The sequence below is a fragment of the Eleutherodactylus coqui genome, chromosome 1 (assembly GCF_035609145.1).
Source record: "Eleutherodactylus coqui strain aEleCoq1 chromosome 1, aEleCoq1.hap1, whole genome shotgun sequence".
In the NCBI taxonomy this organism is placed as follows: domain Eukaryota; kingdom Metazoa; phylum Chordata; class Amphibia; order Anura; family Eleutherodactylidae; genus Eleutherodactylus; species Eleutherodactylus coqui.
Genome location: NC_089837.1, coordinates 513,678,787 through 513,704,592, shown reverse-complemented (window position 1 = coordinate 513,704,592; position 25,806 = coordinate 513,678,787). Strand labels below are relative to the sequence as shown.

The 25,806-nt window shown below is 46.1% G+C and overlaps 1 protein-coding gene across 3 annotated transcripts in view; it reads left to right on the top strand.

Moving 5' to 3' along the window:
• LOC136588658 (leucine-rich colipase-like protein 1) overlaps positions 1–25,806 on the top strand; it is a 97,463-nt gene that overhangs the window by 62,419 nt on the left and 9,238 nt on the right. The window contains exons 4-5 of one of the 3 annotated variants that reach the window (XM_066588056.1): positions 4,528–4,647; positions 21,168–21,299. In XM_066588056.1, coding sequence (XP_066444153.1) covers positions 4,528–4,647; positions 21,168–21,299 — 252 coding nt within the window. The remainder of the gene's footprint in view (positions 1–4,527; positions 4,648–21,167; positions 21,300–25,806) is intronic. The other 2 variants (XM_066588071.1, XM_066588063.1) reach the window with 2 other exon arrangements.

Below are 25,806 nucleotides of genomic sequence, written 5' to 3'. Positions count from 1 at the left end.
GGCAGCGTATATATGTGTACTGTTTCAATGTGGACAGGATGGCGGCGGTGATTTAACGGGCACCGCAGAGCCAGGAAACACTTTTGCGCACGCCTGTAGTGAGACGTAGGTGCGTAGGACTGAGATAGTGGAATTCACAGCTTAGAAGCAGTCAAGTTGGCAAACGCCACTAGTAGGCCTTAAATATTTTGCTTCTATTTTTTGAACGGCAGAGCTGAGACAGTAGACAGATACTGTAGGCAGCGTATATATGTATACTGTTTCTCTCTGGACAGGATGACGGCGGTGATGTAACGGGCACCGCAGAGCCAGGAAACACTTACGCTGTAACGCTTAGCTGCGTATTAATTAGGACTACTACCCCCAGCAGACACGTAGTACACTGAGGACGGTCACAGGCAGCCCAAATATAGTTTTTTTCCCAAATTTGTTTGAAAAAGCCCACTGCCTATATAGACAGTATATCTGTTTCACCTTTTCCACTGCCCCTGCCTCACCAGTACTGGCCCTATACTATGTACAATGACTGCAGACTGAGGACGCAATGCTCTGCACAGCCGGAAAAAAAAAAAAAAAAAGTGCAACACTGCTTAAAGCAGCCTCAACAGTACTGCACACGGTCAGATGTGGCCCTAAGAAGGACCGTTGGGGTTCTTCAAGCCTAAAATAACTCCTAACACTCTCACTATAGCAGCTCCAGCATCACCAGCACTTTCCCTGATCTATGTCAGAATGCATCTGTGGCGAGCCGCGGGAGGGGCCGATTTATATACTCGGGTGACACCTGATCTCGCCAGCCACTCACTGCAGGGGGTGGTATAGGGCTGGAACGTCACAGGGGGGAGTTGTAATGCCTTCCCTGTCTTTCTATTGGCCAGAAAAGCGCGCTAATGTTTCAGAGATGAAAGTGAAAGTAACTCGAATATCGTGTGGCGCTCGCCTCGAGTAACGAGCATCTCGCACACGCTAATACTCGAACGAGTATCAAGCTCGGACGAGTACGTTCGCTCATCTCTAGTATTGTTATAATAGTACCATCCCGCAGAAACATGTATTGTGTCATTTATGCTGTTTGATTGACTAAAATAAAATAAACAACATTGCAGAATTCATGTGTTTTCTCCCCCTGCTCAAAAAAATAAATAATAGAAGTTTTACAATACATTACACACACCCAAAAATGGTACCAATAAAAACTATACTTCACAATGCATAAAAGAAACCCTTATAGGGCCGTGTCGACGGAAAAATGAAAAAGTGGAAATGAAAATCCCCCTAAAATTGTTGTGTCCTTAAGCCTAAAATAGGCTATGTCCTTAAGAAGTTAAACACTAATGCACCCTGTATGAAAGAAGGTCGCTTCAGCAAATAGTATCATCGACCACTCCTAAAAGAAACTTAAACATGGGACAATGAAAACTTGTATGAGAAAATGGTGTAAGCCTGGATAACTGCTGGGTAATGCCTTATAATCCTGTTGCCTATATTAACACAGAGTATTGCGGTTCTGTAAAATCTATTAAATACATAGAAATATCTTAATAAACAGCGATCAGGCTTCATTTGGTCTTGAAAATGATCGTGATCAGATCAAAATGATATGAAACTGACCGATATATTTGCATTTCTGTAGCCATCTGAATGATTCTGGCATTTCTCATACACGAAAGGTTTCCTATAGAGATGGGTGAGCACACTCGGATACAGCAGTTACTCGAGCGAGCATCGCTCTTCTTGAGTAACTGCTTACTGGTCTGAGCGTGCTCGGGGGGGGGGGGGGAACGGCGGGCTGTGGGGGATAGCGAGGAGAAGAGAGAGATCTTTCACTCCCCCCCTCGCCCCCCTGCAGCTCACCCCCCCCCCCCCCCCGACCACGCTCGGACCAGTAAGCAGTTACTTAAGAAGAGCGATGCTGTATCCGAGCGTGCTCGCTCATCTCTAGTTTCCAACAGTCCATTTTGCTGTGCAACTGGAAGATGTTCAGTATATCTATTTTAACCCAAATGACGACAATAATTTGCTGCAGAACGTTAACAGCCCCCAGAAAACTACACTTTTAGTATTTTTTTACCTATGCAAAACACGTGATTTTGCAGAAACTCCGCTTTATGTGGAAGTTCCTTCCTACTATGCATGGAAAAGTAACGGATTTGAGAGGAGAAGAATGTGGAAATGACATCAATGGCTGCCCAGACGTAAAAAGGGATCAAGCTTTGGGCAGAGTGTACATCATCCACCATAATGATGCTGAGTGCTATTATCTTCACCTTGAACTTCATGAAATTAGAGGCCCAATGTCATTCTTGGATTTGAGGACTGTTAATAGTATTGTTCACCTGACATATCAGTCTGTAGGATGACAAGCACTGGAATGCCACTATGGAAGAAGTTTTTCTTTGTGATTCTCCATTCAGACTACTGGAACTTTTCTCAGTATTGTTGATATTTTGTCAACTATCAGATGCTTTATGTCTTTGGGAAAAATACAAGGATATTATGTTAGAGGACATAAAGCATCATATAGGGTCAGAATTGTAAGAAAATGGTAACCACATTATGGAATAAATTTATATACATATATGCCTGATTTCTATTGAAGAAGCTGTGTTGTCTTTCGTAGGACAATTTTTGGAACACTATGGCTTACCTCAACCAACAAAATGTGATACAGTCTTACAAAATAGAGATTATCTTAGAGAAATCAGTCACAGCACAATTTTCTTGGCACAAGATGTGTCTAACAATGAAAGTTTGTTAACTGAAGAACAGTTTCAAGTTTACAACCAGATTTTAGAAAGTGCACTAGAAGGGCATTAGTCCTATAGTTTCCCTGGATGCTCCTAAATCTACTAATAGCTAGAATATGGATTGTGGGTTAGCCTTGGCTTTTGCCTCTTCTGGCATTGCTGCCACATTACTAAATGGAGGTAATGTAGCTTATTCTGCTCTTAAACTGCCCTTAAATCTGATGCATGTAATGATACCTCTGTGCAACAGATCAAAGTGGAGTAATATGGCACAGATGCTAAGGAGACTAAGCTAATAGTATAAGAGGGATGCGCCATGGCTCATAAAGGTGGAGTTGAAGTTCTCAGTAGAACACTGAAAGATAAAAGGGGAAATGATAACTTAATGAGGAGTGTTACGGTTCTCTCAGCTAGAGACTTTAGGAAAACTTTACCAGTCATGCCCAGGGGAACACAAGCTGAAGGAGTATGGTTATGTTTAAAATCTTCATATTTGTGGCCTCATATTCAGAAGCTCACCATAATACCAAATATAAGAGTTCTTTTAGGAGGTCATGCTTTTAATGGCCATTTTTCGTACATGCTACTTAAAATAGGAGATTGAGAACACTTTACACTTGAAGGTAAGATCATCATAACACCAAATTTAGCCATAGTGGGGACATCTCTAACAGAATGGACTGCTAAGGTGTACCCTGACATCTCTGACATCAAAGTGAAGCCATAAATTGGTTATGTGAGCGTGGGATTGTAACTCCCAAAAGTGACAAAGCAGCTACTAATAATCATTTGTTGAATTAATTTAAAGGAGAAGAATTGCAATATAAATCTAAAGATTCAGTTCTACAGATAATGCAAATGTAATAATGAGAATGTAGTTTACAAAGAGGTCCTTCACTAATCTGGATTACTAAAGCACCTTACATAATACACATATTATGAGAAGGGTTTATATAATTAGAAACACCAAAGATATTTGATAATGAAAGCTAAAGGTTTATAACATAATATAATTAGTGATGGATTAGCAGCATAATAATTCTGAAGATAGTTACAATTTGTATCATCTAGAAAGTGTACAAATTTCATGTGGACAGTCACAGGTAAAAGCTATAATAATTATGTATGTACAGCTCCTTGTATGTAGTAATATGGAGCATACTGGTGTAACTCTGTTTTTGAATACTGCATGCAGTTTTTTTATGTGTTTTTTAACTATGATTCTAAAATGTAACGAAAATCATGAACACAGCTTAAGAGGCTGCAAACAAATTTTCAAGTAGTCCAAGAAATGAGTCATGTTTGCAAAGTTTATGCAAGGGGCTACATCATGTATGCAAATTTGTTTTGCAGTTGTATGCAGCTTGCTGTTGGTCCTGGTACAAGTAAAGGTGGGAGGGGCTTGAGCTGAACTTTTGCCCCCAGGACCCTGGACCTTTAGATATGCCCCTGCTGAGACTCCCAAAGATTGCTAGAACAAATCAGCTAAAGGGCTCATCAGATTGCTGTCCTTGCTATTTAACTGAAGACTGGCTCAATACAAAGTCTATGGGCTCACCTTCAGCGGACAAGCAGTGACAGCGCTTGTATGAGTGCTTTGGCTGCTTTATTTTTAGCAAATCAGTGGGGTCTCATTATCTGCAGCCCTTGTGATTAAAGTTTTTCACACGTCTGTGTGACATGTTAAAAATATTTGTAAAACACACTTCTTTATGTGACATAAATGTGAAAGCTTATAAATGAATTGATAAAACTTTTCTTTCCTTTGATTTACATTTAGAACTTTGAAGATTTCTGTTATTCTAGTGACCAGTGTCATAGCGGGTGTTGCTTCAATAAGTTCACTGTCAGGAACGTTCCTGTATGTTTAACAAAATCAGGAGGTGAATGTTTTGGTGCGGTGAGTACCTGCTGCCAGCTGCTGTACTGGTTTCTCCTCTGTACATACAGTATAAGGCCTCATTCACACGGGCTTTAAAGTGTCAGATTCCACATTGTTTTGTTTTTTTTTCCCACATGTGTTTGACAGCTTAATGCAAACAACAAAATGATGCTCCCCCTTTAAAAAACGGACAAAGATGACAAAGAAGAGAAATCAAAACACAGACTTAACTAGGCAGAGTGCCTCGTGCTTCTTCTGTCCCTCTTGTAGATATTCTGTTTTCCTCCCCAGCTTGTTTCTTAAAATTTTATATGTAAAGAAAGGCAGAGGGTGGCACTATGCCCCAAAACAATGCCCATGGAATGCTTGCTGGCCAATTGTTATGTTCGTGTGGGCAACTAAGCAACGGGTCCAAACGAACGTGACCCGAAAGCACGGTCTTAGGAACAACTGGCCCTATACTGCTGGCAAGGATGACATGGCCCTACCTAAAAAAGCAGGACGATCACCTCAATAAAGGCAGCCCCACGCTGGAACCTTGGTCCTGCTCTCCCTGCAGGGGGGACACTCGCAACCAAGTGGAACTGACAGAATGCACAAACTCACCACACAAACCTCGCACTCTACAGCAGATGGAAAAGCTGAATATAAAAAGCGAGGAATTAGCTTGTGCATTGGCCAATGAACTTAACCTGCAAGCCACTTCAAGACTACTTGTGTCTTGCAGTCCCTACTCTAACAAGACACTACAACACACATTGACATGACACTGTAGACACACACACTGTACATGTACACAGAACAGGACTGCTCACACAACATGTCTGGCCACTTGAGCAGACATACAACACTAGTTACTGTTCACACCAGACTACAACAGGTAGTGCTTACAGCACGGACTCCACCCAGAGCTCACATGCACACAGATGAAACTCCACAGCAAGTCTAAAGGGTCCTCATACCAGGGGGACAGACAGTCAGCCACCATGCTGACATAGAGAACTGAGTCAGACCTCACCCATCTGACACACAACAAGACATAAGACCTTTGGAGGCCACACCTGTCAGGGGAAGGGAAGAGGGGGTCTGCATATGATACAGACAAGGACTATAGGTGTCCAAAATGTCTTTGGAAAGCAGAGAGACACAACAGACTTACATGGAAACACAGCTCTGAGTGGATCCAAGACAGATGACATCCAAAGACCAGCCTCAACTACTGAGAGATGCTGTTTTTTTATAAGCTGCAGATTAAAAAGGATTGGCTGCTGGAGAATACCACACCTGCCAGCTCAATTAACCCCACCTGTGAAGGTGTGCTCCTGGAACCCAGTAGTACAACAGATCCTAGCAGCACAACCTGACACCTATATTCTGGCTGTGGCTAAAGCTCTGGCTTAGCATCTAATTTTGAAGCTATTTCTTAGCCACATTTTGCAAACGGAAGATATTTTTTGCACTGCTTTGCCCCAGAATTTTCTCAAATGTTGACAATTTACTTGTTTTCACCATATGTAGAACTAACTGAGATGAATCAAACAGTTCATATGACATGATAGTATGCTGAAGTCCAGAGCTACACTAATTTTTAGCCGTGCGGCACAGTGATTTCAGTACCTCAAGATGGCAGCCCTATTGCATATTGTCATACCGAGGTCAGCCTTTTGTTGCTAGGTGCATTGGTAATTCCTCTTTACAATAAGATATTTAACACTGTCATTGTCCATGTTATCTACAAATTATTTTGATTTTAAAGCTTTAATGGTTTTTGTAATGCTCAGCGATCCATGTACGGTTCCAAAACTATAGTTGTATTCTATGTCAAAAATGAGGCAGATGGTAAGAAGATCATTAGAAGCGTTGGTACATTTGATGGACATAGCAGCAAAATTATGGAAATCCTGAAAAAATACTGGCCAATTTTGCCAGCGGCTCTTTAATTGGAAAGTATCATAACTAAACAACCTAGTATTACATACAGGAGGGGTCAGACCCTTAGAAAGATTCTTGTCCACAGCCACATTGATATAACATCCCACCCTTATAGAGGACTCTCCTGGTAGCCAACCCTGGGGTAACTGTTCTTATTGCCTGCCCAATAAACTGGGGACCAGGGGTTGTGGTTGTCACGGGTGATGCCACCGTTCCTGTCCACCCTCTTCCCTCCGGGCATGAACATCAGCGAGGAAATAAACGAGCCACATACAGGAGATATAGTATCTCAGGTCCCCAGGAACGGTCAGGGCCTGGAATAACCTTTACTTGCAGAATAAACTTTAATAAGGCATTAATGACAGGTTTGACAAGTGCAGGAATTAAAGAAGCTAGAGTACTTCCACATGGCAGATCCAGACTTCAGGCCGCCTGTGTGTGACTAACTAAAGACATGTACCTCCACTCAGTGGGACCAAGGCTTCCAAATGCTTGAGTGGGAACAATGACTGTAGAGTACCTCCACTGGGCAGTCCAAGGCTTCAGGACATGCGGACATGAAACAAATAATTGAGTACCTCTGCACTCGCTTGCTGCTCACTCTCTCTCTCTTTGGGAGCTCACTCCATCGTCATTCCTTAACCACGCACTCTGGGAAAGCCTCTCCTCTTCTTCCATACTTCAACACATGGGGGCTGAAGGTGCCTCCATGTGCCTCTGTGCTTTTCTCTCTCTCAGCTCCAGAAGATGGACCAACTATCTTTTCCCGCTCTCAAGGACTCACATAGGTTCTCTCTTATACCACGTGACAAGACATAATGAATACATTTACAGAAAGTCAGCTCATGTTTGCAGACATTAAAGGGGTTGTCTCACGCCAAAACGGGGTTTTTTTTTTTTCAATAGGCCCCCCGTTCGGCGCGAGACAAACCAAAGGGATGGGTTAAAAAAAAATATATAGATTACTTACCCGAATCCCCGCTCTGCGGCGACTTCTTTCTTCCCTTACCAAGATGGCCGCCGGTATCTTCACCCACGATGCACCACGGGTCTTCTCCCATGGTGCACCATGGGCTCTGTGCGGTCCATTGCCGATTCCAGCCTCCTGATTGGCTGGAATAGGCACACGTGACGGGGTGGAGCTACGAGGACCAGCTCTCCGGCACGAGCGGCCCCATTCACCAGGGAGAAGACCGGACTGCGCAAGCGCGTCTAAAAACGCCAGAAGACAGCGAATTTAGACGGATCCATGGCAACGGGGACGTTAGCAACGGAGCAGGTAAGTGAATAACTTCTGTATGGCTCATAATTAATGCACAATGTACATTACAAAGTGCATTAATATTGCCATACAGAAGTACTGAACCCCACTTGATTTCACGAGACAACCCCTTTAACTCATTTGCTTCAGCTGTGCAATACACATACTAGAATGGCAAGACATTTTTGCACAGTGCATCTACATAAGACATTACATGTTTGACATTTATGGAGGGGACCAGGATAATGTACTGGGCCATTACATGTGTACCTGTATGTAGCGTTGCTGAGTGTTTGTGTGCCTGTGTGTAGCAGTTCTGAGTGCATGTGTGTACCTGCGTGTAGCAGTGCTGAGTGTGTGTACCTGCGTGTAGCAGTGCTGAGTGTGTGTACCTGGGTGTAGCAGTGCTGAGTATGTGTGTGTGGATGTGTGTATCTGCATGTAGTAGTGCTGAGTGTGTGTGCCTGCCTTTAGCAGTGCTGAGTGTGTGTGTGTAACTGCATGTAGTATTGGTGGGTGCATTTGTGTACCTGCGTATAGCAGTGCTGAGTGTGTGTGTGTAACTGCATGTAGTATTGGTGGGTGCATTTGTGTACCTGCGTATAGCAGTGCTGAATGTGTGTGTGCGTGCCTGCATGTAGCAGTGCTGAGTGTGTGTGTGTGTGCGTACCTGCATGTAGTAGTGCTGAGTGTGTGTGTCTGTGTTTAGCAGTGCTGATTGTGTGTACTTGCCTTTAGCAGTGCTGAGTGTGTGTGTGTGTGTGTGTGTATCTACATGTAGTAGTGCTGGGTGCATTTGTGTACCTGCGTATAGCAGTGCTGAATGTGTGTGTGCGTGCCTGCATGTAGCAGTGCTGAGTGTGTGTGTGTGTGTGCGTACCTGCATGTAGTAGTGCTGAGTGTGTGTGTCTGTGTTTAGCAGTGCTGATTGTGTGTACTTGCGTTTAGTAGTGCTGAGTGGCTGTGTGTGCCTGCGTGTAGCAGTGCTGAGTGTGGTTACCTGCATGTAGTAGAGCTGAGTGTGTTTGCCTGCGTTTAGCAGTGCTGAGTGTGGTTACCTGCATGTAGTAGAGCTGAGTGTGTGTGCCTGCGTTTAGCAGTGCTGAGTGGCTGTGTACCTGCATGTAGTAGTGCTGAGTGTGTGTACCTGTGTGTAGTAGTGCTGAGTGTGTTTGCCTGCGTTTAGCAGTGCTGTGTGTGTGTGTGACTGAGTGTAGTAGTACTGAGTGCGTGTGTGCACATGACCCTTCACTTACTGTATTTTTCCTCTGACTGGATGCCATCTTGGAAGCCCTGCCAGCTTTTTCCATACAAATCCCCTGCTCTTACCTGATGGGAGTCTGACAGGCGGTCAGCTCTGTGTGCCTTTGGCAGAGGAGGAGGGAGGAGCGCCAAAACCCTGTGCAGGGAAGGACTCTGTTAGCGCTTGGGGAGCGCTTTCGCCAGATCTCTTCTGGTCATGCTGACCTCTCCAGTGAATCAGCTGTGCTCCGGGAGGTGAGTGATCCGTGGGTCCGCATGAATTAGTTGGTGAGGAGAGCAGAGCTATCGGCTGTTCTCCTCATATGACGTCACACTCCGTAAACACGTCGCCACGCTTAGCCGCGTGCCCATAGACTTAGCTTTGGGAACTTTGACCTCCTCTAACAGGTGACTTGTTGTATAAAAGAATAATTTTCGGATTTTACAGGGGTGGTGAGGATGTTACAAAACCACTGACACCAAAATCAGCCACCAGAGGTCTTATAAAAGGGTCAAAGAGTGGTGCAAGAAAAAGCCTGTAGGATTATTTACTCTCCCTCTTATGGGTGTTGTTTGAATCTCCATCCTATGGCCTTGCTTGAATCCCCCCCTCAATGTGCGTCGCTTGAATCTCTCTGCTGTGGCCGTCTCCCTCCTGTGAGCTTCAATTGCCTGAACTGCCACTGTATATTGTGAGACTATGAGCGTTGCTTAGCAACGCTTGAATCCTGAAGTGCCGCTATACTTTAACATGGGGAACTTTAACAGGGCCGATGAGTCACTCAGTGTATCCAGCTCAAATTTTAGGATTTTACAGCGGTGGTGAGAATCCAACAAATCGAAAAACAGCAAAATCACCCTCCTAAGGTGAGGCAAAGTGTGGTACAAAAAAAGCCTGTATATATATATATATATATATATATATATATATATATATATATATATATATATATATACACAGTATATAAAGGTGAAAGTCCTCACTGACTGACTCACCACTAATTCTCTAACTTCCCAAAGTCATACAAGCATGATATTTGGCAGGAGTATTCTATAGGTCCTATATAGGAAAAGTAAAGGGGTCACAACTCGAAAATGCAATGCTAAGTGCAAAAGTATTTGCACCCCTGTGTGATGTATCAAATCTAATTCTATAACTTAGATATCAGTATATATATATATAAATTGTACATGGATGGTATGAGATGGTTAGGTCTGTTGCTCTAGGCTTTTCATGTGGGCCCTCATTGTAATTCAGATTTTTCTATTGTCGGGTAGTTTTATTTAAACATAATAAAGGTTTTATTTTAGGGATTACAATCCAAGGGCTCATGCCTATGACTGTGATGGGCTCTGCAAGCAGAATACCCCAGTGGAGTCCGTCATGGCGCCCCCCCCCCAAAGACCCCATACTCACCTCCGGATCCACTGTGGGAGTCCTGCATGACACGCCGATGCGCATGCACAGTACAGCACATGACGCGCCAGCAGTGTCATATGACGCAGCCGGCGGTGGGCAGGGAAGCGCATTCACGCTATACTTCTGCTGAGCTACAGCGGAAATATAGCGTGATGGCCAGCTTCCATTGACTACAATGGAAGCCGGCTGCACGTATTCCCGCGGCAAATAGGACATTCCGCGGGTTATTTTACGCTGCGGAATTCCATGGTGGAATTCCGCAGCGTGAATATTCAGTTATTAGGTTCAATAGAACCTAATAGCTGCGGGGCAAATCCGGCCTTGGGCATTAGCCCTAATAGTAATAAAACCATAGGGAATGTCGTGTGCTTCTGTAAGTTTATCCATCTTCCTCAATGCTTCTGTATGTTGTCCATGTGCTACTCGCTAGGGAATTCTTGACATGGTCACCTATAATGGGGTAACAACCTGCCAAAAGTGCTTACACCAATGTTCACCAACCTCATTAGCATTTGGTACTAGCTAAAAGAATTCCTCTAGCTTTCCTCTGGATAGTGCATCAGCTACAGTGTTGTTTACCCCAAGATTATGCTTCGGCTTAAAATGGATATTGAATAGAGATGAGCGAGCACCAAAATGCTCGGGTGCTCGTTACTCGGGACGAAAATTTCGCGATGCTCGAGGGCTCGTTTCGAGTAACGAACCCCATTGAAGTCAATGGGCGACCCGAGCATTTTTGTATATCGCCGATGCTCGCTAAGGTTTACATTTGTGAAAATCTGGGCAATTCAAGAAAGTGATGGGAACGACACAGCAACGGATAGGGCAGGTGAGGGGCTACATGTTGGCCTACATCTCCACAGCGTCCGCAGCGCACACCAAATTGTTCCTGCGCAGCCTTCAGCTGCCCTCATGCCACACACTGGCCTCATGCCACACCACCCTCATGTCTATTTATAAGTGCGTCTGCCATGAGGAGGAACCGCAGGCACACACTGCAGAGGGTTGGCACGGCTAGGCAGCGACCCTCTTCAAAAGGGGCGGGGCAATAGCCCACAATGCTGCACAGAAGCAATGAGAAATATAATCCTGTGCCACCGCCATCAGGAGCTGCACACGTGGGCATAGCAATGGGGAACCTATGTGCCACACACTATTCATTCTGTCAAGGTGTCTGCATGCCCCAGTCAGACCGCGTTTTTTTATAAATAGTCACAGGCAGGTACAACTGGGAATCCCCAACTCCGCAATGGGAATTCCGTGTGCACACACAGCATGGGTGGCTCCCTAGAACCCACCCGCTGTACATAAATGTATCCCATTGCAGTGCCCTGGACAGCAGAGCTAACGTCAGATTAAATGCAGGTGGGCTTCGGCCCACACTGCATGCCCCAACCTGATCGGGCTTTTTAATTCATAGAAACAGGCAGGTACAACTCCCTATTGTGAAGTCCCTGTGGACCGACAGCATGGGTGGCTCCCTGGAACCCACCGGCGGTACATAAATATATCCCATTGCAGTGCCCAGCACAGCTGATGTAACATCAGCTGTAATGCAGGTGGGCAAAAAATTAATTGGATTACACTGTAGGCGAGGGCCCCAAAAAATTGGTGTACCAACCGTACTAATGTACCTCAGAAAAATTGCCCATGCCCAACCAAGAGGGCAGGTGAAACCCATTAATCGCTTTGGTTAATGTGGCTTAATTGGTAACTAGGCCTGTAGGCAGCCCAGTTAAAATAAAAATTGGTTCAGGTTCAAGTTTCAACGCTTTAATGAGCATTGAAACGTATAAAAATTGTTTAGAAAAACTATATGACTGAGCCTTGTGGCCCAAAGAGAAATTGCCCGTTCGGCGTGATTACGTGAGGTTTCAGGAGGAGGAGGAGGAATATTATACACAGATTGATGAAGCAAAAATGTCCCTGTTTTTGATGGTGATAGAGAACGATGCTTCCATCCGCGGGTGCAGACTACGTATTGCTTAGGTATCGCTGCTGTCCGCTGGTGGAGAAGAGAAGTCTGGGGAAATCCAGGCTTTGTTCATCTTGATGAGTGTAAGCCTGTCGGCACTGTCGGTTGACAGACGGGTACGCTTATCCGTGATGATTCCCCCAGCCGCACTAAACACCCTCTCTGACAAGACGCTAGCCGCAGGACAAGCAAGCACCTCCAGGGCATACAGAGCGAGTTCAGGCCACGTATCCAGCTTCGACACCCAGTAGTTGTAGGGGGCAGTGGCGTCACCAAGGACAGTCGTGCGATCGGCTACGTACTCCCTCACCATCCTTTTACAGTGCTCCCGCCAACTCAGCCTTGACTGGGGAGCGGTGACACAATCTTGCTGGGGAGCCATAAAGCTGGCAAAGACCTTGGAGAATGTTCCCCTGCCTGCACTGTACATGCTGCCTGATCTCTGCGCCTCCCCTGCTACCTGGCCCTCGGAACTGCGCCTTCTGCCACTAGCGCTGTTGGATGGGAATGTTACCATCAGTTTGTCCGCCAGGGTCCTGTGGTATAGCATTACTCTCGAACCCCTTTCCTCTTCGGGTATGAGAGTGGAAAGGTTCTCCTTATACCGTGGGTCGAGCAGTGTGTACACCCAGTAATCCCTAGTGGCCAGAATGCGTGTAACGCGAGGGTCAGGAGAAAGGCATACTAACATAAAGTCAGCCATGTGTGCCAGGGTACCTGTACGCAACACATGGCTGTCCTCACTAGGAAGATCACTTTCAGGATCCTCCTCCTCCTGCCATACACGCTGAAAGGATGACAGGCAAGCAGCATGGGTACCCTCAGCAGTGGGCCAAGCTGTCTCTTCCCCCTCCTCCTCATGCTCCTCATGCTCCTCCTCCTCCTCCTCCTCAACTCTCTGAGATATAGACATGAGGGTGCTCTGACTATCTAGCGACATACTGTCTTCCCCCGCCTCCGTTTCCGAGTGCAAAGCGTCTGCCTTTATGCTTTGCAGGGAACTTCTCAAGAGGCATAGCAGAGGAATAGTGACGCTAATGATTGCAGCATCCCCGCTCACCATCTGGGTAGACTCCTCAAAGTTTCCAAGGACCTGGCAGATGGCTGCCAACCAGGCCCACTCTTCTGTAAAGAATTGAGGAGGCTGACTCCCACTACGCCGCCCATGTTGGAGTTGGTATTCCACTATAGCTCTACGCTGCTCATAGAGTCTGGACAACATGTGGAGCGTAGAGTTCCACCGTGTGGGCACGTCACACAGCAGTCAGTGCACTGGCAGATTAAACCGATGTTGCAGGGTCTGCAGGGTGGCAGCGTCCGTCTTGGAGTTGCGGAAATGTGCGCTGACCCGGCGCACCTTTCCGAGCAGGTATGACAAGTGTGGGTAGCTTTTCAGAAAGCGCTGAACCACCAAATTAAAGACGTGGGCCAGGCATGGCACGTGCGTGAGGCTGCCGAGCTGCAGAGACGCCACCAGGTTACGGCCGTTGTCACACACGACCATGCCTGGTTGGAGGCCCAGCGGCGAAAGCCAGTGGTCGGTCAGACCCTGCAACAATTCGTGGGCAATGTGCCTCTTCTCTCCTAAGCTGAGTAGTTTCAGCACGGCCTGCTGATGCTTGCCCACCGCTGTGCTGCTGTACCGCGCGACAGCGACTGCTGGCGACTTGCTGCTGCTGACACATCTTGATTGCGAGACAGAGGTTGCGTTCGAGGAGGAGGAGGAGGAGGGTAGTTTAGTGGAGGAAGCATACACCGCCGCAGATACCAGCACCGAACTGGGGCCCGCAATTCTGGGGGTGGGTAGGACATCAGCAGTCCCAGGCTCTGACTCGGTCCCAGCCTCCACTACATTCACCCAATGTGCCGTCAGGGAGATATAGTGGCCCTGCCCGCCTGTGCTTGTCCACATGTCCGTTGTTAAGTGGACCTTGCCAGTAACCGCGTTGGTGAGGGCGCGTACAATGTTGCGGGAGACGTGGTCGTGCAGGGCTGGGACGGCACATCTGGAAAAGTAGCGGCAACTGGGAACCGAGTAGCGCGGGGCTGCCGCCGCCATCATGTTTTTGAAAGCCTCCGTTTCCACAAGCCTATACGGCAGCATCTCCAGGCTGATAAATTTGGCAATGTGCACGTTTAACGCTTGAGCGTGCGGGTGCGTGGCGGCGTACTTGCGCTTGCGCTCAAACAGTGGCGCTAGCGACGTCTGGACGCTGCGCTGAGAGACATTGCTAGATGGGGCCAAGGACAGCGGAGGTGAGGGTGTGGGTGCTGGCCAGGAGACGGTAGTGCTTGTGACCTGAGAGGGGGGTTGGATCTCAGTGGCAGGTTGGGGCACAGGGGGAGAGGCAGTGGTGCAAACCGGAGGTGGTGAACGGCCTTCGTCCCACCTTGTGGGGTGCTTGGCCATCATATGCCTGCGCATGCTGGTGGTGGTGGCTCCCCAGCTGATCTTGGCGCTACAAAGGTTGCACACTACTGTTCGTCGGTCGTCAGGCATCTCTGTGAAAAACTGCCACACCGTAGAGCACCTTGGCCTCTGCAGGGTGGCATGGCGCGAGGGGGCGCTTTGGGAAACAGTTGGTGGATTATTCGGTCTGGCCCTGCCTCTACCCCTGGCCACCGCACTGGCCCTGCTGCTGCCCACACCCTGACTTGGGCCTATGCGTCCTCGCCCGCGTCCACATCCTCTAGGCCTACCCCTACCCCTCAGCATGCTGTATTACCAGTAGTGCAGAAACAGAACGCTGTAATTAAATGTGCCGCTTATTGGCCTGTGGTTGGAGGCTGACTTCGCTTACGGAACGCACAGCAGAGCCAGGAAATAATTTAACGCAAGAGTGCTGTAACACTTAGCTGGCTGCGCATGAATTAGGACACCTACCCCCAGCACAGACCCAGTACACTGAGGACGGTCACAGGCAGGCCAAATAGAATTTTTTTCCGAAAAGTTTTTGAAAAGGCCCACTGCCTATATTCAAGAAATATGTCTTCTGTCCCTGCCTCAGCAGCACTACTGGCCCTGGAGTATGTAAAATAACTGCAGAGTGTTGCACTGTGGACGGGAATACAGCGCGGATGTAACAGCCAACACAGAGCCAGGAAATAATTGTGCGCAAGCCTGCTGTAACACTTAGCTGGCTGCGTATGAATTAGGACAACTACCCCCAGCACAGACCCAGTACACTGAGGACGGTCACAGGCAGCCCAAATAGAATTTTTTTCCCAAAAGTTTTTGGAAAGACCCACTGCCTATATTCAAGAAATATGTATTCTGTCCCTGCCTCAGCACCACTACTGGCCCTGGACTATGTATAATTACTGCAGGGTGCAATGCTCTGCACAGCCCATATACAAAAAAAAAAAAAGTGCAACACTGCAAAAAGCAGCCTCCACACTACTGCACACTGTTAGATGTGGCCCTAAGAAGGACCGTTGGGGTTCTTGAAGCCTAAAATACTCCTAATACTCTCCCTACAGCAACTCCAGCAAGACAGCACTTTCCCTGAGCTATGTCAGAACGCATCTGTGGCGAGCCGCGGGAGGGGCCGATTTATATACTTGGGTGACACCTGATCTCACCAGCCACTCACAGCAGGGGGGTGGTATAGGGCTTGAACGTCGCAGGGGGAAGTTGTAATGCCTTCCCTGTCTTTTTATTGGCCAGAAATGTTTCGAATAACGAGCATCTCGAACACGCTAATACTCGAACGAGCATCAAGCTCGGACGAGTATGTTCGCTCATCTCTAATATTGAACTATATGCACTTAATTACCAGATACTTCAATATATTGATAACTGGGACTGAGGTTGAGGATGTTATTTATCACATCAACTGCATTCGTGTTATCGGTCCAGAAAACTATATGCTGGTTCTTTAGGTGGCTCGTCTATAAATCTCCAGCTTCTACAATAGGATATGGCTTTCATAGTGTCATGTTGTGCCAGAGGTCATTGAATTCCCAGATCATTGGCCACTGTCCAATGCATCAACAACTCTACACATACATGGCAAAACACAATTGCCCCAGAGGCATCCATGGAAAAGTCTCATTGCGGTTTGATTTCAGGGCTTCTGATCCTACTATTATCCCATTAAAATTTCTGAGGGAGACCTCCTTCACTGACAGGTCCGCTTTCAATGCTTTGGTTCTTTTGGCTTTAGAGAATGGTTTTCTAACTCATGTGGTGCTTTGCTCCAGTCACCTGCAGAAGCCTCTACCCATTGGAAGTACTCTGCAAGCAAAGTTCAATAAGTCTAGCAATGACTGCATTTCCTTTAATAGTAGAAGCAGAAACTCCCTCCATGGATGCCCCATTGTTGTGTGGAGGAGTCTACATGCTCTGATAAGGCTATAAGCTATGCTAGTGGTAGTGTATTCTACTGGTAGTGCCACCCATGCCAGACAGGTTTCAACAAAGGACCCAGGCTAAGCATATCCACCCAGATTATAGGAAGACTGCACTCTTTCACCCTGTCTGGCACCAAGCCTAAGAGAAAGACAACTCTGATGTAAAAACCTATAACTTGTGGACCTCACTGCCACTGTCCTAGCTTGTTAGGCCATGTCAGATGAATCCCAAGTGTAAAGGATGGGGTAAGTACTGCATACCGTGTACTCCACCTAAAAAGTCTACTGCACATGCTCACCTCTGCAGTGCAGATGGTTAACACTCCTAACAGATGAGGCTTTTTTTCTAAATTAGTGGTCTGGACAATAAGACATTCTTTAGCTCCAACCGCATGGTCCAAGATTCAGCAATACATCACATCCCAAAGCAGCCAGAAAAAAAAGGATTTTGATGAGATCCCAACCCAACAAGGTAATTCAACAGCTAAAAAGTAGCAAGGTAACGGAAGCTAAAAAAAAAGGGTGAGAGAGTTTAGTAGCCTCCAGAGCTGGGAAAAGATTACAGCTGGGTCTAGTAAAGCATTAAAAGTTATTCCGAGAATTTATGCCGACCAAGGGATTTCAGCGCTGCAGAGTATATTTTCACTAATACACGGCAGCTGCCTGTGTAAATGGATGAGAAAATGCTAATTTAGATTGGGACTTGGTGGCGGCTCTCTTCTTTTCACGTGATATGTGGCCAGAGAGAAAATGCATTAAGTTGTGTGAAAGAGGTCTAAGTGCCATTATTGTGATATACCGCTTAGTTATGTATATGGGTCTTCCTGTTATATATTTCCTGCATTCTACTAGCGAGAGAGCAGTGACACAGCAGGGTAGCAATTGACCAGTAGCACCCCCCTGGGAATTGTGATAAGCAGTTGACAAGCCAGTGTGCTAAATTGAGACCTTGTGATTCAGATGGGTGTGAGTTGTGAACGTGTAGTGCAGATTCCCTGTTTATTGGATTACTGTATATGGAAGAGGCTTTGCAAACTGTACACCTGCCCATGTAAATGGTAATTTTGGCTAGTTCCGCACCTTCATTGCCACCACAGGATACTGGTGCTGATGGAGTTCTGTGGTGACCAACTAATAATCTATTTGATACATCCTCCTCCATTGCGTAATTTCTGTATAGCCACCAAAACAGGAGTATGGTTCCCCTCCCTCTTGGGGGTAACACTATGTAATGAGCTATTGCCCCTTTTTGTGATGCATTTTTAGTAAGTTTAGTCTTAGTTTGTGCCGGAAACTCCCCTGGTTGCACTCATCATTTCCCTGTCTGATGTGTCTGAGTTGGGTCATGGTTTTGCTGGAGTAAGAAGAAGTGTTTTGGCCTGCTAGTTGCATCCATCACCATACAGGAGCTCTCTATGCTATCCAGCAACCTGGCACCTCCCATTGGTGTCATTTCTGATGTGGCTCATCATGGTGACGAAGGGTACATGAAAGCACAGTCAATGACTTTTAATTCAACTTCCAGCATTGCAATGGCACTTGTGGGGTACACATCTGCTTGAAACAGTCTCGTCCTTCTCTCTGTAGTCGTAGACAGTGATGATAGTCCCAACACGCCTATTGCCGCTGTAAATCTGGTTAATTACTAGTCATGCCACGATTCTGATGCTGGTAATCCTCCTCTTCCAGATCTGGGCTGGTCCACCTCCCCCTGGTTGCTCCTTGCAATGGTGCATGTGGGAACCCCATACCTGGCTGCTGGCACAGCCTTTCTTGCACGAACTCTATGTCTGTGCCCTTACTTTGGACCAATTACAGGGTTGACAATAGGTGAGAGGGCAGAAAGTTCAGCTAATGCGAGTGGGAATAAACTGTATTCCCTGTGCCCATGTCCTCCTTCCTGCACCTCTAAATGGCAGCCTTTGCCACCCTGTACATTGGAGTCTCTTTACTTGGCTCTCCGTGTTTTCTGTTACGATTTGAGACTATGCATGCTTTTCATGGTCTCTCTGCCAGCACTTCACCACTGCTTCATGACTTCCAACTCATTTTCACATAATGTTTCCATTAAATGCTCACTAGGTAAGAGTTTCTTAGCGATGGTCCAAGCTTCACTGAACTCTTCCTAGCTGTACTTATTATTTCATCTGCTGGGGAAAGGTACTGCCTACCCCCCATTCTAAAGGCAAACTTAACGACAATAACCAAGCCCACACGCTTCTCCCTGTCTCCTCGTTCCATGTGCTCGCTGGATGCCCTTATGGCTCTTCATCCTTAACTTTGCCCAACTCATGCTGCTCTTGTGTGACCCCTCATTGTGTTATATAGCATCTGGGTGATGCTGAACTATAGTACAACTCATATCCCATATAGTTTCCAAAAATAATATCTGGGAATAAATAAGAAAGTTCCCACCTTTACGCTGAGTTGTGCTCGCTCCTATATTTTTTTCTTGTTTTCTTTTGCCGTGCAGGAATGAATTCACGTCCACTACCACTCGATCCCAGTGGTGGTTCTATTCACATATAGAAAAGAGTTGCGGGAGCTCGGACTTTTGTGAAAAAACATTCCTTTGCTTTATGGAAGAATAAATAGTGCTCAATACATCAGAGTTGCTACATGTTCATGGAGAACGCGTTTTAATCTCCGTAGAGATCTTGTTCACCTCATCGCCACAATACAATCTGCTTCCTTTAAACCAATTATCATTAAAATCTACCTGATGATTAACCTCTTCGTTACTTGAAGAAAATATGCGCAACGTAGATCCATCGCTCCCAACAAATCATAGATAGATTGCACATTTATTCTTACTATCTCTAAAGTTTAACACAGAAAAATTTGTTATCCTATGTTTTAAAAAATTGATACTTATAGTAAGTTAAACATGTATATTCATATACTTTATTAGTGGCTATTGTTGACCCCAGAATGATTTATCCCTAATTTATCTTAAACCATATTAGTTTACTATTATGGCAAATAATAATATTACCCTACGCTTTCATTAAAAAAAGAAAAACAATTCCTCTTCCCTTCTCTTTCTCTTACCTTCTTCCCCTTCTCCTTCCTTTTCCTTTGCCTTCTTTTTATAAAAAAATATAAACTACAATAAGCATATAATTAATCCATAATAAACCTCACTAATCCTTTTATGCAATCTATAAAGCATAATTATTTCTCTCCATATAACATTAATATTATAATACTTTTCAATATATATAAAAAAATATCACCTGTGGTAAGGCAGTATCACAAATAACCAGCAGGGCTGGATAGCAGGGATAGGGTTAAGTCTACTGATTGATAAGTGAACACCTGTGTGGATGTGGCTCAGGTCGGAGGCAGAGTGGGATAATGCAGCGATATCTTGGAGAACTATACGGCTGTTTTGATTATGCAAACAGCTGCATTGTTCTCAGTGCTTTCAGCTGGTGTCCCGCTAAGAACTGCCAGTAGAATACTGGCTGAAAGAATGCTATCAGTACTACCCGCTGAGATATCAGCATGTGGTGCTGATAAGGCTCATTGCTAATTTATAGCTGGCTAGAAATGAGCAATGAATGAACAGGGCACAATGACCGCGCATTTAGATGCAATGATTATCGCTCAAAAGACGGCTTTCAACTGATTTTTGAGCGATAATCATTGTGTCTAAATGGATCTTAAGACCTGCTAGTAGCCTCCATAAAGAAGTGTATATGTGGACACTAATGAGTTAAAGTATTTTTAAACTTTAATAAAAAGCATCAGTCTGGTATTGTCATAAAGCTCTCACCGCTTACAGTCTTTCAACAGAACTTCTACAGAAAAAAGGGGCAAAAGGACACTTGAAATACCGGCAAACATTCTGTGTGAATGAGGGCTGAGACTGCGTTCAGACAGACAGTTGCAAATTGTGCGTGACAATCTAGGACTCGCCTCCCAGCGGACCGCACACAGATGCAGGTCCATGTACTGTCTGAGCAGCGTGTAGCGGACATTACATATCCTACCCTCATCCATGACACGGACCAGAACAGGACATAGTCCACGTGAAATAGCGCTCATGTGAATAGCCGTATTGGCAAATATGTGTCCGAGTGCCGTGAAATACATGGACAGCACAGATGGGAAAAATGACGGTCTGAGTTGTCCCTAATAGTCTTTCCTTCCTCAGTGTATTTATTAACATTCACGCAGCAGTACCCCATATGAATGACATGAAATACACAAAGATCCGGTGAAATATTCATTCATGCAAATAAACACTGCATACGGCCAAACATAATCCTGTATACGGTGGTGTGAAGGAGGCCTTATACACAGAATTATAATTCACATATCAATACTTATTTCCCCTATTTTACATTTAGGACGATGGAGATTACTGTGCTCTAAATACTCTATGTAAGAGTGGGTGCTGCCGAGGCCCTATCAGTTATCTGATTTACAAGACTGGTAAATGTTATCCAAAAGCAGCAGAAAATGAAGAATGTAACCTTGAGGTGAGTATCTGTAAGCGACTGCTGTACTGGTTTCTCCCTTAGGGCTTATTCCGATCTGTGTATATTGGCTAGGTTTTCACGCCCGGCCAATATACGCTGTCTCTCTCTGCAGAGGGAGGAGGTTGGTGGGCTCAGAGCAGTGCACTGAGCTCCCTCCCATTTTCCGCCTATTACCACTATTTGCAATGGGAGGGGGCGGAATGGGGCAGAACTTAGCTCCGCCCCCGCCCTGCCCCTCCAATATACACAGGTCGGAATAAGCCCTCAAGGCAGCCTCTCACAGGCATATTTGTGTGCACACTATGCGGAAAACAGAACCCATAGATTTAAATGGATTTAACCCCTTAGGCCTCATGTCCACGGGGAAAATCGGGCCCGCTACGGATTCTACATGTAGAATCTGCAGCGGGTCCCTCCTGCCCCGCGGACATGAGGGCTGAAAATAAGAATAAATGAGAATAAACTCACCTCCCATCCGCTCCGTTTCTTCTCTTCGCGGCGGCGTCATCTTCTCTCGTCGCGGCCGCATCTTCATTCTTCGGCTCGGCGGATGTGCACGATGACGTCGGTGACGTGCCCCGCGCATGCGCCGGGCCGAAGCAAAATTATCCGGCCGCAGCTGAGAGAGGATGGCGCGGCGCCGAAGAGAAGAACCGGAGCGTTTTGGCTCCGCCCCCTTGTACGCATCATCGCGTAGCTCCGCCTCATGACGTGTGGCGGTTCCAGCCTCCTGATTGGCTGGAATCGGCACGTGATGGGGGCGGAGCTACGCGATGATGCATACAAGGGGGCGGAGCCAAAACGCTGATGCTTCCAAGACCAGCCGAAGGGAGAAGATGCATCTGCGCAAGCGCGTCTAAAAAAGCAAGAAGACACCGAAGTTAGACGGAACCATGGCAACGGGGACGCTAGCAACGGAGCAGGTAAGTGAATAACTTCTGTATGGCTCATATTTAATGCACGATGTATATTACAAAGTGCATTAATATGGCCATACAGAAGTGTATAGACCCACTTGCTTTCGCGAGACAACCCCTTTAACATATTATAACTCCGTAAAGGCATTGCGTATCCAAGTGATTCTGACATTGTTTTTTCGCCACATATTGTACTTCATTTAGGTGGTAAAAATAGACCATTAGAACTTGTGTATATTTATTAAAAGTGCCAATATTGCCCACTTATTGCCCACTAGCCCTTGAGCGGCCAAAACCATAGAGAACCCCACAAAATATCCAATTTTGAAAACTAGACCCCTTCACGAATTCCTCTAGGGGTGTACTGCATATTTTGAATGAATCTAACCAAAGCAGAAGGAAAAAATTAAGATTTTCATTTTTTTGGCAATTGTGTCAATTTAAAAACAGTTTTTTTTGTACAGTGTACATAGGAATGAAGACTTTCACCCCAAAATGGATACCCCTGTTTGTTCCGTGTTCAGAAACATACCCACTGTTGCCCTAATCTACTTACAGGACACATGGTTAGGCCTATAATGGAAGGAACACCCGTTGGATTGCAGGGCACAACTGAATAAATTCCAGGTCCCATTGCCCACTTGTGCGGAAAAAAAAAAATTGACTCCTTAAAAATAATCCCACCCACACACATATACACTCCGCGGTCTTTTTGGCCTTCCCCAAATCTCAGATAAAAGTAATAATGTAAACTGTGTGCTTTTTTTTTTTAAGACCGGGGTGATTACGGGGCCTGGTTGGGATGGATACATGGGGCAATAAAATCTGGTATCCCCCCTCTTATGCGTTTTGGAGGGTATTTCATGACCTCAGCGGCGGGGATGTGGTGTAGAGTGGCGTTCTGTGAGTCTCCGTAAGCTTGCCGAGGTGCGGTGGTCTCACACAGAAGGCGCTCAACAAGCTGCTCCTGGAACTGCAGGAAGGCGAGTGTTCCCAGGGCTTCTTGTAAATTAAGTATTACAGGTAGCGCTCTGAATAACGCCGGGCTCACACGGCCGTATGAGGAATCTGCTTGTGGAGGGCCGCAGCGAATCCCAGCTGTGAGCCTGGCACTCATGCTTGTATTTCCCGCGCCGTCGCTTAGCAATCACATGGGTACCAGCAGGCGGTACACAATGTAGTTGTGTATGGTCTGCGGGTATATACGCGGTAAAATAGAACCTGCTGTGTTCTGTTTTCTGTGAGTGGATTACGCGATTCCAACCGGCTAATGTGAGCGGAATTGTGTTATCCAATACGATTGATCTGCGTATTACCATGGATCAGACGCATACGGGATCTGTAATTCCTATCTGGTCATGGGAGACCGGCCTGAGGTAGATCGCTTATTTTATCATGTGACCGGGGACCGCTCACTGCTCCAGGCTCTCGGCAACCGTTGGTCGATGGGAGCAAGGAGATTTTGATTTTCCTGCGCTCCCTGCCTCCTGTACATGTGTCCGTCATTTTGCCAGCGGTTGCATGCGCAGAATTTCGGGAGGTCCGCAGAGGAGGAATGCGTCGAGGTTCAAACACCGAGGCCTCCAGTAAAAAGTTTCATCTCCTCTCACTGATCGCATCGGTGAGGGGAGATGAAACTTCAACGTTTTTTTTAACTTTTACGTGACCAGGAACCACTCAACGCGGCTGCCTGTGAAAGCTCCAGGCTCTCAGCTAAATTTTGTAGCCAAGAGTAGGGAGATTTTAAATTACCCTGGCAATACACGGCTTTTGCGCATGCGTTTGCCCTTTTGGGGACGGGCTCGTGTGCATAAGCTGTGGTAAGGTCCGCGGAGAAATCCGGGGGCCTTATGTATGTAATTTCATCCTCCCTCATGGATATGATCCGTGAGGGGAGATGAAACGTCAGCTTTTTAGCCTTTTTTTTTTACTTTTTCCAAAAAAATTTTTTTCTTTTTTACACTTTTTTTTTTATTTTAAATGATCACTGTTATCTGTTAGATAACAGTGTTACCATCCCCGGTGACATCTCTCTGCTCCTGGCTACACATGGTAGCCAGGAGCAGAGTGATTTTGAATTTCCTGGGTCCTGAGCCCCTCTGTGTGCACGCCAAATGATTGACGTCAGGCGCGCATGAGCAGCAGGGGACTTTAGTTTCCAGGGAACCAGAACATCACTGAAGACCCAGGGTGAGTATTTTCACTACCCCTCATGGATCCTATCCATGTGGGGATGTGAAACTAACTTTGTTTAGACTTTTTTTTAGACTTTTTCGCGATCGCCGCTATCCATTGGATTGCGTGATCACGGACCTGGGGACCACTCACCGCGGTCCCCGGTGACATCTCCTGGTTCCCGGCTACCTTCATGAGCTGAGAGCCAGGAGATTTTTAATTTACCGGGGCTCCCGGCCTTCTGTCCATGCACATGGCGTCATTCGTCTGGCGCGCATGCGCAGAACAGCGACGCCGGGTCCTGGAGGACCGCTTCACCGTGGGACAAAACAGACAAGGCGGGTGAGTAATTTCAGCTGCCCTGATGGATCTGATCCATCAGGGCAGCTGAATCTTTAACTTTTTAAAACTTTTTTTTAACTTTATTGCGATCAGCGCTATATCGCATTGCCGGGGGGTACTGCCCGAAGCCCAGGATGACAGCTCCATGCTGTCGGCTACCTGCGGACACAGACAGCATGGAGCTGTCACGTCCATAGCCAAGAGGGCTTTAATCCAAAGAGGATGCATGTTTTAACGTCCTCTAGGATTAAAGTCCACTTATCTAGGACGTAAAAAGGCAATGGGGCCGTCACTAAGGGGTTAAACGCATTTCTCATACGCACAAAAAATATAGGACATGCTTATTTGCGCACCGTGGGTCCTCATAGAAGTCCATCAAAGATGTGCAACGCGCACACAGATGCATAATTCTGTGAAAAAAAATAACACTTCTGGAACTCATTAGGATAAATAGCCATTTAAATGGGGCAGTGTTTGCCTGCCGTGTGGAGATGAACATCCCTGCATGTGCAAAAAGTACAATAAAATGTGCCAATATGCGGACAAGAAGTCATTTATAGCGCAAATGTATTGCACTGAGTTATGCGCAAAAATGCTTATTGCCATGTGAAGCCGCCGTTAGGCCATATTTAAATGGGCGAGAGTGAGTTACGCTTGAGATTCTTGGGAGCAACACCCCTCGCAGTGCACTGCAGGTTACGGGTCTCATTCTTGTGCCAGATTTCCACAAAAGTAGGATACGCAATGATTTTTCTAGCCTGAATCATCAGTCTGTGAGAAAATTCACTCATGTGAATGAGCCTATTGAAATAAATGTGTTAATTTTCTGTGCATGTTGTGTCCATCTCCGACACGGAAAGAACCTACACAGAAGTATCAGTAGTGTGAATACGGCCTTATACATATGACAACCCTACAGAGGAGCCGTCACCTCTCCTCACATGTCTGATTGACTAAATACTTGCACTGCCCATAAAATAAGGGCTTTTACCCACTAGCGATATTTTTCCCTGCGCTGCGACAGTGATGGTTCTGATAACAATGATTTGAAACTAGAGATGAGCGAACGCGTT